The following is a 16,662-nucleotide window of genomic DNA, read 5'->3' as shown; positions in this document are numbered from 1 at the left end:
AGTAAATATTCTAATTATATTACGCAGAACAGGGTAATGACACGATTTTGAATTTTGGCTGTTTGTTACATGTCATTAAAATTGAAAACGTACAATAAGCAGTGTTTTTATTTCCTTTGTAAAGACTTAGGCAAAATCCTATTTTCACTGCTAGACACACTAAATTGTCCTGCATGTGTACGACGCATGCGCAAGTGTTTACTGCAGTAATCACGTGACGTCGTTCCGTAACCCGGAAATCATAGGGGGCGGAATTTAGTTGACGGAAGTCAGCGGTGGAGTCAACTCCAACAAGGTAATACAATTACTTTCCTTATGTTCCTCATTTACTCCAGGTCGCATTTAAATCTCCATTCTGGGACGTGGCAGCTGTCAAAGCAGTGTTACGCGTATTGACTTTGTATTATCCGTGAAGTTTAAACGTAATGGCGGATGTCGGTAGTGCGTTTCAGCTAGCATTAGCTGGAACCAGTGAGGATGTCATTAGCAGCGGCAAGGTCCTCGCCAGTGTCACCCACACACACAAAAAAGCTAAATATTTTATTCTGGGTGATATATATACACACGTTGGAAATAAATAAGATCGTACTTGCTTCTGAGGTTCTCCGGAGACGTCGGCACTTGTTAAAAATGCATTTGTGTGTTTTCATTTGATGGTTATAGGTGCTGTCAGAAACACTGTCAATTTGGCGTGTATTAAATAAAATTTCCCCATTGAAAGGAATTAAATGCCATTAATTCGTCACAGCCCATCAAAAACACATGCGGTAGCATTACATTACCAGAATTTTATTGTTTTTGTTGGCTGACAAATACATGGGAAGAGTACCTTGAAAAAGATATTGCATATTAAATCACAATCACAAAAATCGTATTAACATTACACTTCAAAATCGTTCAGCCCTATTTTTTCTTGTAATCTGTATGAGCCATGAATAATGAATGTATTTTACACTAAACAGCATCCACCATGACGGCCATCAAGCACGCCCTCCAGAGAGACATCTTCACGCCCAACGATGAGCGTCTGCTGGGCATCGTCAACGTCTGCAAGGCGGGGAAAAAGAAGAAGAACTGCTTTTTGTGCGCCACGGGTATTTGACGATATTTTGTTGTTTTAGTTTTGTTGTTGTTCTTCACCTTTCCCTGTAAACATACTGTTGAAGAATGGATACAAGTTGTTCACGGAGTCTGCCCTTTGTTGTTGTTCCAGTCACCACCGAGCGGCCCGTGCAGGTCAAAGTGGTCAAGGTGAAGAAATCCGGAGACTTTTACAAACGACAGCTGACGTGGGAACTCCGTGATCTGACCGAAGTGGATGCCAAAGATGCGAGCAAGGTTGGCGTAGGCTGCACCACATAACACAAATAGTAGTTACAGTTTCAACATTTTTGGAATGTAGCAAGTACATTACAATTAATGTCTAGAGAAAATAGTATTTAAAACAAAATTAAAGGGTATATGGGAAAATGCAGAAAGCTGAGTCTGTAGGGATGGGGACACTATTTAAGGAAATACGATATTTTAAAGAAGGAGTATGCATTTTCTTTTTTTTAGATTAAAACACAAGACACTTGCAAATTTACCTATTGGCTGATTTTTTCTTCTTTTTCTGCTTTGCTCTTTGCTCCAGGAAAACCCAGAGTTCGACCTTCACTTTGAGAAGGTCTACCGCTGGGTGGCCAGCAGCACAGCTGAGAAGAACTCGTTCATCTCGTGCATTTGGAAGCTGAACCAGCGCTACCTGAGGAAGAAGGTGGAGTTTGTCAATGTCAGTTCTCAGCTGCTGGAAGGTGCGCTAATTTGCCGCTCTCCTCTTTTTTTACACTCTTTTTCTTCTCTTACCATTTGAAATTAGACTGACGTTACCTTTGTGCCTCTGTTTTCTTTTTTTGAAGCATGTTTGTAGATTTGACTGCTCAACCTCTCTTCTCTGTATTTTCTGCTTTGTGGTACGGCTTTCTGTGTTAAATTTCTTGTTTCTCTCTTAAACTTTCTCTGGCCAGAACTTCCTAAAGCGGAAGGTTGGTAGGACTTAACTCCCCCCTTTCACCCCTCCCTCCTTCCTCTAATTCCTCTCCATTTTTCTTCATGATGTTGCCAGCCACCATTATTAAAAGACACTCATTCTCATAAACATGTCACCAAATTAAGCTGGTTATGCATTAACTCATCACCAATGTCCAAGCCATGTTGTTATACTCGTATGTTTTACATAATGGTATATGTCTGTTTATCATATATCTTCAAATCTAATTGAAGCAAACCTCTGCCCTCCATATTGTTTCTTTAAGTTTAGCAGACCTTTTAAAACACCTTTAGCTAATGAATACTAGGAGTGTTGAGGCCCCACTGGAAAAAATAAATAAATGTGTATGTTTTCTTTTTATTAAAGTCGTACTTTTATGGTGTAAAAAGGTGTATATTTTTATTTATTTATTAGTAAAACATAGTTGTACATTGTAGGAAGAAAAATAGAAGTTTTCGGAGTCATGTTTTCAAGATCAAAGCCACAATATTATGATTTTTTTATTTTAAAGTATATTGTGGAGGAAAGTTGAGAAAAAAAGTGTATTTTCAAGATTTATTTTATTAGAATTTTTTTTAAAGAAATTTTCGACATTAAATTCGTAACATCATGAGAATAGTCATAACATGAATGAAATTAGTTATTTTTGTATAGAAAAGTATTTTTTAAATTTATTTTTTAAGGTAAAAGGTCAAGTATATTTCTTACATGTTTGGCAATATTTGACTTCCGAGAATAAGTTGTATATTTTTTAAGATTAAGGTCACAATGTTGTATAAATAAATGGTTTTATATTTTAAGGATATTAATAGTTTTAAATTAAAGTCATATTATTGCGGTAATAAAGGGAACAAAGGACATGGGTTGTTGCCTGCCTAAGGATGAGCAATGTAGAGGTTCTCTCTTCTCATCAAGCTGTGATTTTGACTCTTTACGTCGAAAATAATGAGTTAATACCACTTCATAGATAGATACTTTTTTTCTTAACTGGGGTGGGTATTGTAGACACAGCATGGCCTCATACTTGTGCTGGATGCTCATAACGTCTTGCCAGTGACTAACTGGTGGTGAATGAGTACATTTTTATAAAGTCACTGTCGTCGTAATACAGAACTTTTAAAGAGATCACTGTATGAAAATGTCTGCTTCCTATCACTGAACGTCTTCACCTGTCAGTAAAATGTTCCACCTCAAAGTCTTTTGGCCAGAACAGAAAATTTTCTATTGTTTTGTGTGTTCATGTCCTCTTCTATTTATTTTTTTTGCCAATAGAGTCGGTGCCCAGTGGCGAGAGCCAAAGTGTCGCCGGCGGCGACGAGGACACTCTGGATGAGTACCAGGAGCTGAGCGCCCGCGAGGAGCAAGACATCGAGGGCATGATGGAGGTGTGCGAGTACGCCATCTCCAACGCCGAGGCCTTTGCCGAGCAGCTCTCCAGGGAGCTGCAGGTGCTAGATGGGGTGAGTGCAACAATAACATCAAACAAAAGGAAATGCTGCATTCATTTCTTTGTCATTTGAGTTTCTCATGGGAACATGGAAAACTGGCCTCAATGTTAACGCTAATGGCGAGTCTTTGAGACATAACAAATTACTTGACTTCCTCTCCATCCGCCTCAAGGCCAACATCCAGTCCATCATGGCGTCGGAGAAGCAGGTCAACATCCTGATGCAGCTGCTGGACGAGGCGCTGGGCGAGGTGGACACCATCGAGGGCAAGCTGAGCAGCTACGAGGAGATGCTGCAGAGCGTCAAGGACCAGATGGACCAGATCTCGCAGAGCAACCGGCTCATCCAAATCAGCAACACCAACAACGGCAAGCTGCTGGATGAGATCCAGTTCCTTGTGGTGAGAAACTGTTTTTGGCAATGAAGTATCACAATTTCATGGAATAAATATTCGAATTTAGTTTGTAAATGTAGGTTAGTGCTCCATCTGATCATTTCAGCCCCGTTGCCTCGTGACCTTGTCATCTTTTTCCGCCTAGCACAACATGGACCTGTCCAAAGGCCACATCAGAGCCCTGCAAGACGGAGACCTGACCTCCCCTAAAGGCATCGAGGCTTGCATCAATGCAGCCGAGGCTCTTTTGCAGTGCATGAACGTGGCCCTCCTGCCAGGTATTTTTTGCTCACCATAAATCACAAACGCTTGTTCCATTAGTCATGCCAAATCCATTTTTTGCCCGCATAGGCCACGACAAGTTGATGGCTGTGACGCAGCAGCAACACCTTTTCACCGAGCTGCGGGATACGTTCGCTCGCCGCCTCACCAATCATCTCAACAATGTGTTTGTGCACCAGGTAATGCCGTTTTATTGCTGTGTAGGGGTGAATAACAACCACTGTTGCCTATTATACGTTTTTTTTAACAATTCAAAACTCGAGAAAGATGTGGGGGGTGCTATTGTGCAATTAGCCCCAAGTTTGAAACATTTAATTGATTGTGCCATTACACACTTACTTCTGAAACCTAAATATTTGTGCGCAAGCAATTAAAAAGTCAATTTTCTACAATATTTACCCTTGAATTATTATCTCCCTCCCTTAAGCCCATATCCCACTGAGGAATGGTCATTGCGACGCTAGCGAATGTGGATTTCACGTCATGGTTCGTTCCAGTTCACAGCATTTCCTAAACGTTCTCTTTACAGTCTTAATAGTTCTGTAAACAGTTTTAATAGTCTTTCTTGTCGCAAGAACATTTTGAACTTGTTCAAAAAGGAACTTTTGAACATATCTTTTGAACAATTTTGAACATGTTCAGAATTTTCTTGTGACAACAAAGACCATTAAAACTGTTTAGAGAACTATTAAGAATGTTAGATAACTTTTAGGAAATGCATGTTCAAAATTTCCTTGTGACAAGAAAGATCATTACAACTGTTAAGACTGTTTAAAGAATGTTTAGGAAACGCATCTTCATAATTTCCATGCAACATGAAAAACCATTAAAACAGTTTAGAGAACTATTAAGACTGTTTAAAGAACTTTTAAGAAACACTTGGTCAAATTGTCCTTGTGACATGAAAGACCATTAAAACTGTTTAGAGAACTATTAGGAAACGCGTTCAAAATTTCCCCGTGAAAAGAACGATGATTAAACTGTTTAGAGAACTATTAAAACAGTTTAGAGAACGTTTAATAAAAACGCTACGACCTTGAACAAATCCTTACATGAAGTCATCATTTGTTGGCATCATTCCTTTATTTAACCAGGTAAGAAACTCAGTGAGATTAAAAATCTCTTTTCCAAGAGCCACCTGGCCTTGCAAACGTTCGTCTCTCAGTGGGATACAGGCTTTAATGGCAACTAAAGGAAAGAATGCAAAACTGACCAACCATTCCAAGGGTTTGGATCTTGTTGCTGTTTAAGGCCGTTGACTTCCTGTTTTTCTCTTCTGCCGCTACTTCCTGGACCTCCTCATTTCCTTCCTCCACCCGCCACTTCCTTCCACCTCATACTCTTATTCCTTGCCAGTGTCTCCCTTTGAATCATCCCACTTTGCTCTTTCTGTCTCTGTCAGTTCAACCACTTCAGTCACTTCAAAATGACCATCCCTCACTTCTATAGGTCTTCCTGCCTGTCACTTCCAGTGAGTAGCTTCACCTCACAACACCCCCAGACCTCCCCAACAGACGAGCTGTGCATGGAATTTGTCTCTAACCACTTAACGGCCCGTCGACCAAAAAGTGGAAAGGCTCTCTTTGAGTGTTTTGGTGCTATTAGGGTGTTATTTTTGTCACTGAAGGACTCGCATCCTTAACAAGTGTGCCTGTGTTGCGGTACAACCAACACGCGTAACACTCGAGAAGTGCAAATGACAATAATAACAAGGTTTGTGATGGAAAATACACATACAGTAGGCTTAAAAGGTTGTGTGTCTACCTGTGTCCTGCGAGTGTTTGTGAGTCACTCAATTATTTGTTAAATGTAGCGTTTGTGATCCTAATGTTCCTTTTTGTGCGTTCTAGGGCCATGACCAGAGTTCCACCCTGTCCCAGCACACCGTGGAGCTGACCTTGCCCAAGCACAGCCCCCTCCATCGGGACCTGCTGCGCTACGCCAAGCTCATGGAGTGGCTGAAGATCACCCACCGGGAGAAGTATGAGGGCCTATCGAGGGTCAGTGCTCTTACAGCTCACCCCTCACTAGTCCAAGTGCCCCTCTTGTGCTTGTTGAATTACTTGGTAATCACAAGCCAGGGGCCGCCATTACACTTGCATTGTTTGTATACAGTGACATAATTGCAGTCGGTTTTTTTTAAACACAAGTTACAGTACTTTGTTGTTGTTTTTTTCTGCAGACCTATGTGGACTACATGAGTCGACTGTATGAACGAGAAATCAAAGACTTCTTTGAGATTGCCAAGATCAAGATGGCGGGAACGAGCAAGGAGGCGAAGGGCAAATTTGGTAAAATGGTGGATTAATACCTTGCGAGTGAGATTGTAACATTACTTTTTCAAATGTCTCTAAAACATAACCTGAGCCCAGTTACAGGAGAGAGAGTTCAATTTCCTGTTGGATGCTGGAGACATTTAGTACTGAAGACTTTTGCTGTCGCATGACCAAAAAAGCCCTAAAAAGCAAAACACACCTCTTTGTTAATTTTTTAAATGGTTGCTGAGTCTCACAAAAAATATCCTGAAGCTTTACATGATTTGTGTGTATGCATGTTTTTAGAGGGGATGTAATATTCAGAGAACAAAACTAATACATTTACGAGAAATAAACTTGCAGATTTGCGAGAAAAAAACTTGCGAGACATAGTATAGTTATAGCCTGGGAGGTGCTGGCTTTTGTCCACCAGGAGCTATATAATGTGAAAATTCGTTGGTGGTTAATGGAATACTCTTTATAAAATGATAAGGCAGGATGGAGACGGATTTCTCAACTTCACTCGTTAAACACAGCAAGCTACAGCGACACTTCCTGACCCCCTATCATCTGACTAACACTAACCAATCAGAAGCTAGCAACTTTAGGTAAATGCAAGTGAATGACTCAAAAAAAAAAAAGTGTGACTTGTACCCAACGCTTCAAAGTGTGAATGCTTAATATATGGTTCATCTCTGCTAAAGCAATTACTATCGCCTTATTTGAAAACCCGACCGAAAAGTATTGGCACAAACATACAAGTACGCTATGTGCATTTCTTGCAAATCTGAGAGTTTATTTCTTGTAAATTTGTGAGTTTTTTTCTCATAAATTTGCCACTTTATAATATCACAAATCTGCAAGTTTTTCTCGTACATTTGTGAGTTTTCCCCCCCCACAATTTTGCGAGTTTTTTCTCGTAAATTTGTTTTTTTCTCACAAATTTGCCACTTTATAATGTCACAAATTTGTGAGTTTTTTTCTTGGGATGTTATCCCTTCCCAAATAAATAAATGAATACATATTTATACAAGGCCCTAATACGCCGTCGTATGTATGACCTCAGGGTAGTTCGATTTAAGAGATTCCATTGTGGAAATGTGCAATACACATTAACACCTGAATCCAAAGACTTTTTACCAACACAAGCTTATAAAGTGTGAAAGAACTGCTTCTGTGCTGGTAGTAATGCCTTGCTACTTTCTCGACCTGTTCACCAGTTTAATATCTCAGCGGCCAAGTCTGCTTTCTGCATTCTTTGTTAGCTTTTCTGTTGAGAACAGCCCAGGGATCTGTTGTCCGGAGGTCTGTCCACTGCAGTGCGCCTCAGCTTACGCCGAGCGGCTTGTCTTAACACCCATGTTGCATGTACTAAGCCTAACCTCTCTCTGTCTTCGATGCCCGCCCCTTTTCTAACTGGCTGCAGCCACGCTTCCGCGGAAAGAGAGCGCACTCAAACAGGAGACGGAAAGTAAGTGAGATCCGAGGAAAATCCTCCCCACCCTGCTACTTTGCTTTTCATGTAACTGCACTGAAAACAAGCCCAGTCTTGACATGAAGCTGCCTGCTTTATTGCTTGTGTTACAACAACGCAACATGTTCACGTGTTTTTGTGTGTGTCTGTTTATGCATGTGTGTCATTTCACGTGACCTTATGTTGAACTCAGGCCTTCACGGCAGCTCCGGAAAGCTGACAGGCTCCACGTCCAGCCTCAACAAGCTGAGCGTGCAGGGCTCCAACAGCCGGCGCTCGCAATCATCCTCACTGCTGGACATGGGCAACATGTCGGCTTCCGACCTGGACGTGGCCGACCGCACCAAGTTTGACAAGGTACGCCTGACAGGGAAAGTCCGATGAGGTTAACGGAAATGAAGTTAATGACATGACATGACATGACATGGAATGGTTGTTTGCAGATATTCGAGCAGGTCCTCAGTGAGCTGGAGCCCCTGTGCCTCGCGGAGCAAGATTTCATCAGCAAGTTCTTCAAGCTGCAGCAGCACCTGACCGTCTTGCCTCCTCTGGCTCAGGTGACTTTTGCTTTAGAGATTGACCCCCCCCCCCCCCACCCCTTCAATATTTAACATAACAGCTGATATTAGAATCGCTTTGAATATGGCTGTTTAGTGGTTAGTACATTTGCCTCTCAGTCAAGCGTGTTAGTCAACTTTATGAAAGTTTTGCCAAGTGGTTCCAAGGGTTTACACACTAATTTACCAACTTCACAACAGCAAATACACTCCTAATTATATATTGAATATTGTACTGCAATTTGAAAATCCAGTCAAATATGATCTTCACTGCAGTTTGTGTTTGTTGTTTTCCACACATTACAACAATAATGTAGGCCATCGATCAACCAGGTTACCATTTTCAAAGCACAGCGTGGCATCTCTTAGTATAATCCAAAGATACACTTGTGTTCTTTCTTTGTGTGGCAATTATAGTCGCTGGCGCGTTTTCATCCTTCATAAACGTCTGGCAAGAGTTGTGATGTTTTATTTGAATTACTTTTTCAGCCGGAATACGAGGATTCGGATGGCATCGCGTCTTCAAGAATGCCTCCCCAGGCGGAACATAGACACTCCTTGTCATCAGAGTGAGTGCTCACATTAACTTCAATTGCGTCAACAATCTCAACGCATTCCCTCGTGTTTTCTCCATCTTCGTCCCCCTTCAAAGCAAAGACATGGTGCGGCTGATGATGAACAAAGTCTTCCAGAGCATCGAGACGGAGCTCAACAGCCTCATCGCTCTGGGTGACAAGATCGACAGCTTTCACTCGCTGTACATGCTGGTGAAGATGAGCCACCACGTGTGGACGGCGGAAAACGTGGACCCGGCGTCTTTTCTCAGCACCACGCTGGGAAACGTGCTGGTCACCGTCAAGAGAAACTTTGACAAATGCATTGTGAGTAGGGTGTATCATTCTTTTAGCTTTGATTATGGCTATGATTCAGTATTGCATGATATGCATATTGTGTCATCAGTATGACAGTGACAGATTCCGAAATCTGTCTAATTTTCACAGACTTTAATTTTGTAATTGCCGTTAGATACCACAAGATGGTGACCTTTGCACCCAGCGCCAAAGCATTATTTTTATTTTAAGACATGGTTTTGTCCTTATGGGCATGTGGTTGGTTTCAGCAGACCGCAACATATTTTTCCATATGCATTTGGGAGCATTTTTTTGGCATTATGCATTTTTTTATTTCCAAAAGATAAGGTATGTTTGATGCCAACACAAAACTTTTCATCACCAAAAGAACTGTTTTTCTTCAGTTGGTACTAGCACAAAGTGTTCAGGCTTGTGCTTGCAAGAATTTTTATTTATTTAAAAGCCTACTAAAACTTCTGAACTTTATTTGGGATTAATTAGATGAAAATGATGGCTGTTTCGTGCTGACTGCCATTTAACATGAGTCTGAATGTGATGTTAATGTAATGCTATGGTAATGTTAATTTTGAGCACATCCACCAAATCCACTAATAAGAGGGGGTCTGTCCCCCCCCCCCCCCCTTCTCTCAAAACATAATGTACACCACATTAATTGTAGAAAAACAAATTCAAATCACAAAAACTTTGAATTTGAACAGGGGTTTGTAGACTTTTTATATCTGCCGTATCCAGTTATGTCTTTCCTCCTCGCAGTCTGGCCAGATCAGACAGATGGAGGAAGTGAAAATTTCTAAGAAGAGCAAAGTTGGAATCCTGCCTTTCGTCACCGGCTTTGAAGAGTTTGCCGAGTTGGCCGAGACCATCTTCCGAAACGCGGAACGTCGCGGAGACCTCGACAAAGCTTACGTCAAGCTCATCAGGGCCGTCTTCATGAACGGTAAGAACGCTGACTGTGTATTTTTACACAGCGGCAAAGATCTGACGAGTGCCTCATCCTAGTGGAGAAAGTGGCCAACGAGAGCCAGAAGACACCACGGGACGTAGTGATGATGGAGAACTTCCACCACATCTTCTCCACGCTGTCACAGCTGAAGATCTCCTGCCTGGATGCGGAGAGGCGCGAGGCCAAGCACAAATACACGGACCACCTGCAGTCCTACGTCATCAACTCTCTGGGCCAGCCTCTGGAAAAGCTCAACGTGAGACCCCCCTCCAAAAAAAGGCATGTTCATCATCATCATCATCATCATCATCATCATGATAACTCTGTTACAGCATTTCTTCGAGGGCGTGGAAGCCCGCGTAGCCCAGGGGATCCGCGAGGAGGAGGTGAGTTATCAGCTGGCCTTCAACAAGCAGGAGCTCCGCAAGGTCATTAAAGAGTACCCTGGGAAAGAGGTCAAGAAGGGACTGGACAACCTCTACAAGAAGGTGGACAAACACCTGTGCGAAGAGGAAAGCCTGCTGCAGGTGAGATGCGATTACTGCAGTGTATGTAATATTTTTTCCCTATGGAAATGCTAGGAATCCATTAGAAAAATAGCACACAAAAACACCGTTAAGACATCTCTGTTAACAAATCTAATAATCGCCTTTGGTGCTCCCTGCAGGTGGTGTGGCACTCCACGCAAGACGAGTTCATCCGGCAGTACAAACACTTTGAAGACTTGATCGGCAGATGTTACCCTGGTTCTGGAATCACCATGGAGTTTACCATTCAGGACATGCTGGAGTATTTTTCCAGCATCGCTCAGTCCCATTAGCCCTGCTGACAAAGACTCACGACTGACACTTTCTGGATAAACATCCAAATGATGATGTTTATTCATCCGTTCGTCCATATATCTTTTTTTGTAAATAATGCTTGGCAGGGTGCACCCTAGATTGGTTACCAGCTAATCATAGGGCACATTTAAACAATAAACATTTCACATTTATGGACACTTCAGACTAGTCTTCTTTGAACTGAACATTTGCCGGAGTACTCAAGGAAATGCATGCAAACATTGAGGGAACTCCACATAGGAGAGCCGGAGCTGAGATTACAACCCTGAATTTTGGAATGGCAAGGCAGACGTGCTAACCACTAGGCTACTTCACTGCTCGTGTGTTCACTCATTCACTTTATTTTTTTGTTCCATGTTCTTAATAAAATTGCAGTCACCAAATTATTACAGTATTATTATTTTTATTTATTTTTTACTTTGGAACCCAATTTAGTCCACTGATTTTGTACCACCACCATTATGTTGCATTTAAAGAAATAATTAATACTATTCAGGATCAGTATTTATCTAATAACGACAAAAAAAAAATGTTTTTAAACAAAAAGTATTTTCCAGATGTTTATTATTAAATATATTAATATGTCAATATTGTAACAAAAAAAATTGCTAGTCAAAGTTGGCTGACACAAATTTTCAACTGAGCAGCCACTTAGAGGACCCAAAAAATAATAATCCCGTCGATGACGATACATTTGAAATCTGGTTGGTTACTCTGACATGGCAAAAGAGTTAAAAACAAAAGTATAGTATCCACGAATACGAATTAGGGCAGCCAGGAGAAACACTCCAGACAAAAGAAAATAGACGTTTGAGGGTCTTGAAAATGGGTTTTATTTCATAGTTAAAGTTTTTGATTGATTAATCGTTTTACCCCGCCCATCCGACCTTGTCTACACGGGCGACGCTGATGAGCATTACGCGCGCCTCCCTCTTTGTTTCCTTCAATCCATGGTGACGAATGCAAACCTGAGGTCATCGGCGCTCTTTTCAAACTTTTGCAACAGCTTAAAAAAAACGCTCACTCTTGGCATACGCGCTACTAAAATAATATTTATCGACATAATATTTGTTCGTGTAATGGCTTGGTTGTGACGACAGCGTCCGTTTTTGTGGTGCTAAATTGTCGTAGCTGTCAGACAAAAGTTCTGCTTCCTTCCGCCTAAGGAGGTAAATTGGGTTCCAGCTTGACATATTTTTAATACTGTAATGTTAAAAATAATAAAATTGCGCTGTTGTGGTGAACAAGCAGGCTTAAAAAGACAGGAAAAAATGTGTTGATAACTTTTGGCTAATGTTAGCTAGCCAAGTACTGTATGTTTGCAAACAGGCGCCGCTTCCGCCTTTTAAATTGAATTAGTGGTAGTTTAACACATTTGTTAACAACTATACGCCGTTTAGTGTGTCATTTTAGACTTGTAACTGTTATTAAGAGTCATGGAGAGCAGCGCGGAGAGGAAATACGTCAACTTGAGGAGGCGTCTGGACCAGCTGGGCTACAAGCATCCTCTTGGGATTGAAAACCTGCCGCTCGTCGAGAAGCTTTTCAGGTAAAACACGACGTCTTGTCCTCCTCAAAAGTAGGCTTGCAAATTCTAATTCAATTTCCCTGTGAAGTTGAGCTGTGGAATCCCGCAAACTAACTGAGAATCATCATATTCAAGCAGAAATATAAACTTTTTTGTCATAAAGATAGCATATAGATACTTTTGTTGTTGGTTTTCCATATGCCTGTTAAAATAATATTTTCAAAATAAAATACAAGCCAGACCTGACATTAAATGTTTCACTGTTAAGGTGCTCCCCAATTTACAAGATTCCATTCATGATGGATTGTGCTGTTATCAGCAATGCAGTAGTAAAGTCACAATTACAGTAAATATCTGTATGCAAAAAAAAAGGAAGAAAAAATCTAGGCCAGAAATATATTACAATCAAATTAAAAACAATAACTAGCTAATAGTAACAAAGCGACATAACTGCTCTTTGTTTCAGTGATCTGGTTCACACGACCGAAAGCCTGCGCAATGCAAAACTCTCTGCAAAGTCAGAAAAAGAAAGCCAAAACTGTGACGCCCTCCTGGAGCCCTACAGAGCAGACAATGCAAGACTGGTTAGGGAGAACAACCGCCTTCACATTGAGGTCCTCAACGTTAAGGAGGAGATGGAGCACATAACAAGAGGTAGATGTGATGAAATGACCTGAGCCATTGTTTTTAAAATGTGTTTGTGCGCATAGAATGGGCATTACGCAAAGTAAACATGTTCATAAAGGTATACAAATGCAATATAAGCATCAGTCCACTTCCATCTTTCTGAACGTTTTTATAATAATGAGCAAATTAACATCAAGTGAAAATACTGAAATCTTAGGTTTGTATTCGGACTGGCTGACTATAAAGACAACTCGTAAAATGTCACAATACAACAAGGCCCTTTTAACATGTAGAAAATGTAAACAACAGTCTTGTCTGACGACATCATCCCTTCCAAACAATCCCACCCACCTTGTTTCAGAGCTGAAAATCCGCATCCGAAACCTGGACCATGACATGTGCGACTTGAAGTTCCTAAACAATCAGTACGCGCACAAGATCCGCTGCCTGGAGAAGGACGGCAAAGCCAAAGCCGAGCGCATCCTGCAACTTCAGGAGAAGAATCTGCAGGCTGTCGTGCAGACGCCAGGTAATGAATGGCTAAACCTGGGGAGTGTGTTTATATGCTGAATGAAGGTCTTGTCATGTATTTTTACCAGGTGGAAAAAAGCGAAACATTGCTTTCCGTCGTCAAAGAATGCAGACGGATGAGCTCATCCCTCCACCTGTGACTTCCGGGTATCCTGTGGTTCAGCCTGACGATCCGTATATAGCAGATCTCCTGCAACTGGCTGATAACAGGTTGTCATTTCAGTTTTGGTGCCAATTGGATGAAAGCATTTCACAGACATGCTAATAAGACACCTGAGGATGGTTTAAAATTCTGGAGAGAAAAAAATTGTCATCCGTTTTGATTTGTAGGATTGCTGAGCTGCAGGATGAAGTCACAAAAGTCAAATCAGAGTTAGATGAATCCCATGAATGTATACAACTTTTAAATATCCAAGTAAGTAACCTGTATATCATCAGATAATGTTTCGTTTACATTTCAAGTGAATTCATTTCTTTGAGGTTGGCGAGAGGGACCAAGAGATCGAGCGTCTGAACCGCGCGCTTCGTGGAGGCCGACCTCGCGATGTCATCTCTTTGGAGGCTCAGAACGTCAGCAACGAGAAACTGATCGCCCACCTCAACCTTCAGGTGAGCGCGCGTCACTCTGTCAAGAAATATCAGCCACTCGTTTGGGCTGTTCAAAAGTCGCCTTCTGTCAAACAGATCGAGTTTCTGCAAGAGAGCAACAAGACACTGGAGCAGAAGGTGGAGGGACTGCAGCACAAGTCCTCCAGCGAGGTCACCGACCTCTCCTTGAAGAACTTTGAACTGTGCCAGGAATTGACACACATCGACGGCCTGGCCAAGCGGATGGAGATGGATAAGGAACGAGCCTTGGAAATGGCCGACACGGAGTTGCGGGATAATAAAGTGAGCATAAGACATTCGAAGTTTAAGGTTTTAAAAGGAACATTATCGAAAAGGGATACCTTGACTTACGAGTATACCAAGTTTTTTCCCCAAACATCTCCTTTTTACTTTGCAAAACACTGCACAATTTGTCCCTTTTTTTCGATCATCGATTATTTAAAGAATCACTCTAGCACATTGAATTATGTGCTACTTCCAAGAGTGGAAATTAGCCAAACTTGATGTTGGCTCCCAAGTAGAAGGCATGTGCTTGACTTGTCACCATCCGGACTGGGAGTAGCTGTTTACATCATTGCAACTACCTAGCTCCACCCCATGGTCGCCATGGTAACGAACTGTACACTGCATGGCCATGCATGAGAGGGAGTGATTAGTGACTCATTTGTATAAGACAATGCCGCCCCCTAAAACAGACTGATTACGGTTTTAATTGAACGTGAAATGTGTGCTGCAATTCTTGTATATTGATGTTAAAAGCATTTTTAATGTTTTGTCACTTGTGCAGAAAGTCATTCAAAGTCAACAGGAAGTCATTGATAATTTGGAGGAGAAGCTTAAAAAAATACGAGCGGTGAGTATTTAATGCACTTAGAAAATGCACATTTTAAATTAAAACCGCCTTTTTGGATTTACACTAGCTTTTTTTGTTTGTATGCCAGGCGCTTTCTGAGCGGGACTTTGAAAGGGGCTCACTTGAAGAGCAGCTGCTGGAGCTCCGAAGGCAGAACGAGACATTGGAGGGAACGCTGGAATTCCTGGAGGCGGAAAAAATCAGGCTGCAGGACAAAGTGGAAAAAATGATGTCTGCCGGTGAGTTTACAGTGTGTGTACAGTATCTGAAATGTCCTTTATCATCATCATCATCGTTGTAACACTGGTGGTTGTAATTAATGTATTCATGATAAACATCTGTCTTTTGTCTTGTAGACAAAGACATGGTGCTGGAGCTGGAGGCCTTGCGAGCCAAACACGGCGTCTGCGGAAGGGAACGCTCGCCGTCACGCCTGGACGCCTTCGTCAAGAGTCTGGAGGAGGAGCGGGACCGCTACCGTCAGGAAGCCGAACGCTGCAAACAGGTCCGGAGAGCCGGCAGCCCCTTTCGGAGTCCGGTCCGGAGCAGGAGTCCAGCTGGCAAGGTAATCGGCGTAAATAGTAAACTGTACGTTTATGTACTCAAATCGCCCTAATCTTTGGGGGTTCACTGTAGTAAAATCCTGAACTTGACACTCTTCAGGGAGGCGTTGCTGAGTCAGACTTGCTCACTTTGGGGAAGGAGCGAGATAAGCTGAAGGCGGCTCTGCAGGAGGTGGATGAGCGCATGGATGATATCCAAACCAACGTGAAAGCTCTTACTGCTGAGAGAGACCACTTCAAAGTCATGTTTTACCAGGTGAACCCCCCCACCCCCTTCCTCAAGATATTTATATTTGAAAAGGGCATCTAAAACCTCTCACGTGTGCAGACGCAAGAGCAGCTGCAGGACACCCGTCAAAGCTCAAGCACGTCCGAAGACGTCTTGAACCTAAAAGAAGAACTCAGGCTGGCAGAAAGTAAAATTCTGCAGGTGAAGGCGGAGAGAGACTTGCTGATGGAGGATTTTAAGGTGGGTATGCTTCTGTACTGGCAATTCTGTTCTCTCTTCTTTTGAAAGCCTAAAAAAAATATTACAAAATAACAAACACAAAATAAACCAAAAATATGAAGGAAAAAAAATTGTTAAAATTTGCAAATACTGCATGCAATTCCGCTGCTGCCAGGTCAACTACACATATATTGTGTTTTAGATTATGACTTACAATTTCATATGTACCAATAAAACTGAAGCTTGTAGTAAACTTTTTAGCAAGCGGTGTCAATAGTCAATAAATGCATTTTTTGTAAACTTTTCACAAACAACATAGGCAATATAAAAAATTATCAAATAAAGTTAAGTTGATCCCAAAGCAGCAGAGGCCAAGGGAGTTGGAGCGGGGCCAGGCCGTTCTGGAA

The 16,662-nt window shown here is 41.8% G+C and overlaps 2 protein-coding genes across 5 annotated transcripts in view; both read left to right on the top strand.

Annotated features, from left to right (window-relative positions):
• The first annotated feature begins 239 nt into the window (after positions 1-239).
• Positions 240-11,482, top strand: exoc1 (exocyst complex component 1). 3 transcript variants are annotated; one of them, XM_086089965.1, is made up of 20 exons: positions 240-295; positions 963-1,094; positions 1,214-1,338; positions 1,634-1,793; positions 2,007-2,024; positions 3,302-3,489; positions 3,650-3,877; positions 4,017-4,149; positions 4,223-4,332; positions 6,004-6,153; positions 6,336-6,444; positions 7,835-7,879; positions 8,076-8,239; positions 8,326-8,439; positions 8,929-9,008; positions 9,092-9,320; positions 10,065-10,248; positions 10,311-10,510; positions 10,587-10,781; positions 10,922-11,482. In XM_086089965.1, the coding sequence occupies exons 2-20, from the start codon at positions 971-973 to the stop codon at positions 11,072-11,074; spliced, it is 2,709 nt and encodes a 902-aa protein (XP_085946091.1). In that variant the 5' UTR covers positions 240-295; positions 963-970; the 3' UTR covers positions 11,075-11,482. The 3 variants fall into 3 exon arrangements, with proteins under 3 accessions (XP_085946091.1, XP_085946092.1, XP_085946093.1); XM_086089966.1 differs by lacking the exon at positions 2,007-2,024; XM_086089967.1 differs by lacking the exon at positions 7,835-7,879.
• A 572-nt stretch (positions 11,483-12,054) lies between these two features.
• Positions 12,055-16,662, top strand: part of LOC147166310 (centrosomal protein of 135 kDa-like) — a 10,175-nt gene continuing 5,567 nt past the window's right edge. For both annotated transcript variants that reach the window (XR_015096465.1, XM_086089030.1), the window contains exons 1-13: positions 12,055-12,265; positions 12,497-12,645; positions 13,091-13,278; positions 13,613-13,780; positions 13,851-13,992; positions 14,113-14,197; positions 14,263-14,391; positions 14,467-14,673; positions 15,179-15,244; positions 15,333-15,483; positions 15,601-15,809; positions 15,908-16,063; positions 16,136-16,276. Coding sequence is in view for 1 of the 2 variants with exons in the window: in XM_086089030.1 (XP_085945156.1) it covers positions 12,533-12,645; positions 13,091-13,278; positions 13,613-13,780; positions 13,851-13,992; positions 14,113-14,197; positions 14,263-14,391; positions 14,467-14,673; positions 15,179-15,244; positions 15,333-15,483; positions 15,601-15,809; positions 15,908-16,063; positions 16,136-16,276 (1,755 nt within the window). In the remaining variant the exon portion in view is untranslated. The remainder of the gene's footprint in view (positions 12,266-12,496; positions 12,646-13,090; positions 13,279-13,612; positions 13,781-13,850; positions 13,993-14,112; positions 14,198-14,262; positions 14,392-14,466; positions 14,674-15,178; positions 15,245-15,332; positions 15,484-15,600; positions 15,810-15,907; positions 16,064-16,135; positions 16,277-16,662) is intronic.

The sequence above is a fragment of the Leptonotus elevatus genome, chromosome 11 (assembly GCF_054856555.1).
Source record: "Leptonotus elevatus isolate MCC_2025b chromosome 11, RoL_Lele_1.0, whole genome shotgun sequence".
Classification (NCBI taxonomy): Eukaryota; Metazoa; Chordata; class Actinopteri; order Syngnathiformes; family Syngnathidae; genus Leptonotus; species Leptonotus elevatus.
Note: the sequence above shows the minus strand (reverse complement) of the source record. Positions and strands in the feature narration are given on the sequence as shown.

Coding starts and splice junctions, on each gene's coding strand:
- exoc1 (XM_086089965.1), top strand. CDS start 971: ATGACGGCCATCAAGCACGCCCTCCAGAGAGACATCTTCACGCCCAAC. Junction 6,445..7,834: donor GGAGGCGAAGGGCAAATTTG/GTAAAATGGTGG, acceptor AACTGGCTGCAG/CCACGCTTCCGCGGAAAGAG. Junction 10,511..10,586: donor AGCCTCTGGAAAAGCTCAAC/GTGAGACCCCCC, acceptor ACTCTGTTACAG/CATTTCTTCGAGGGCGTGGA.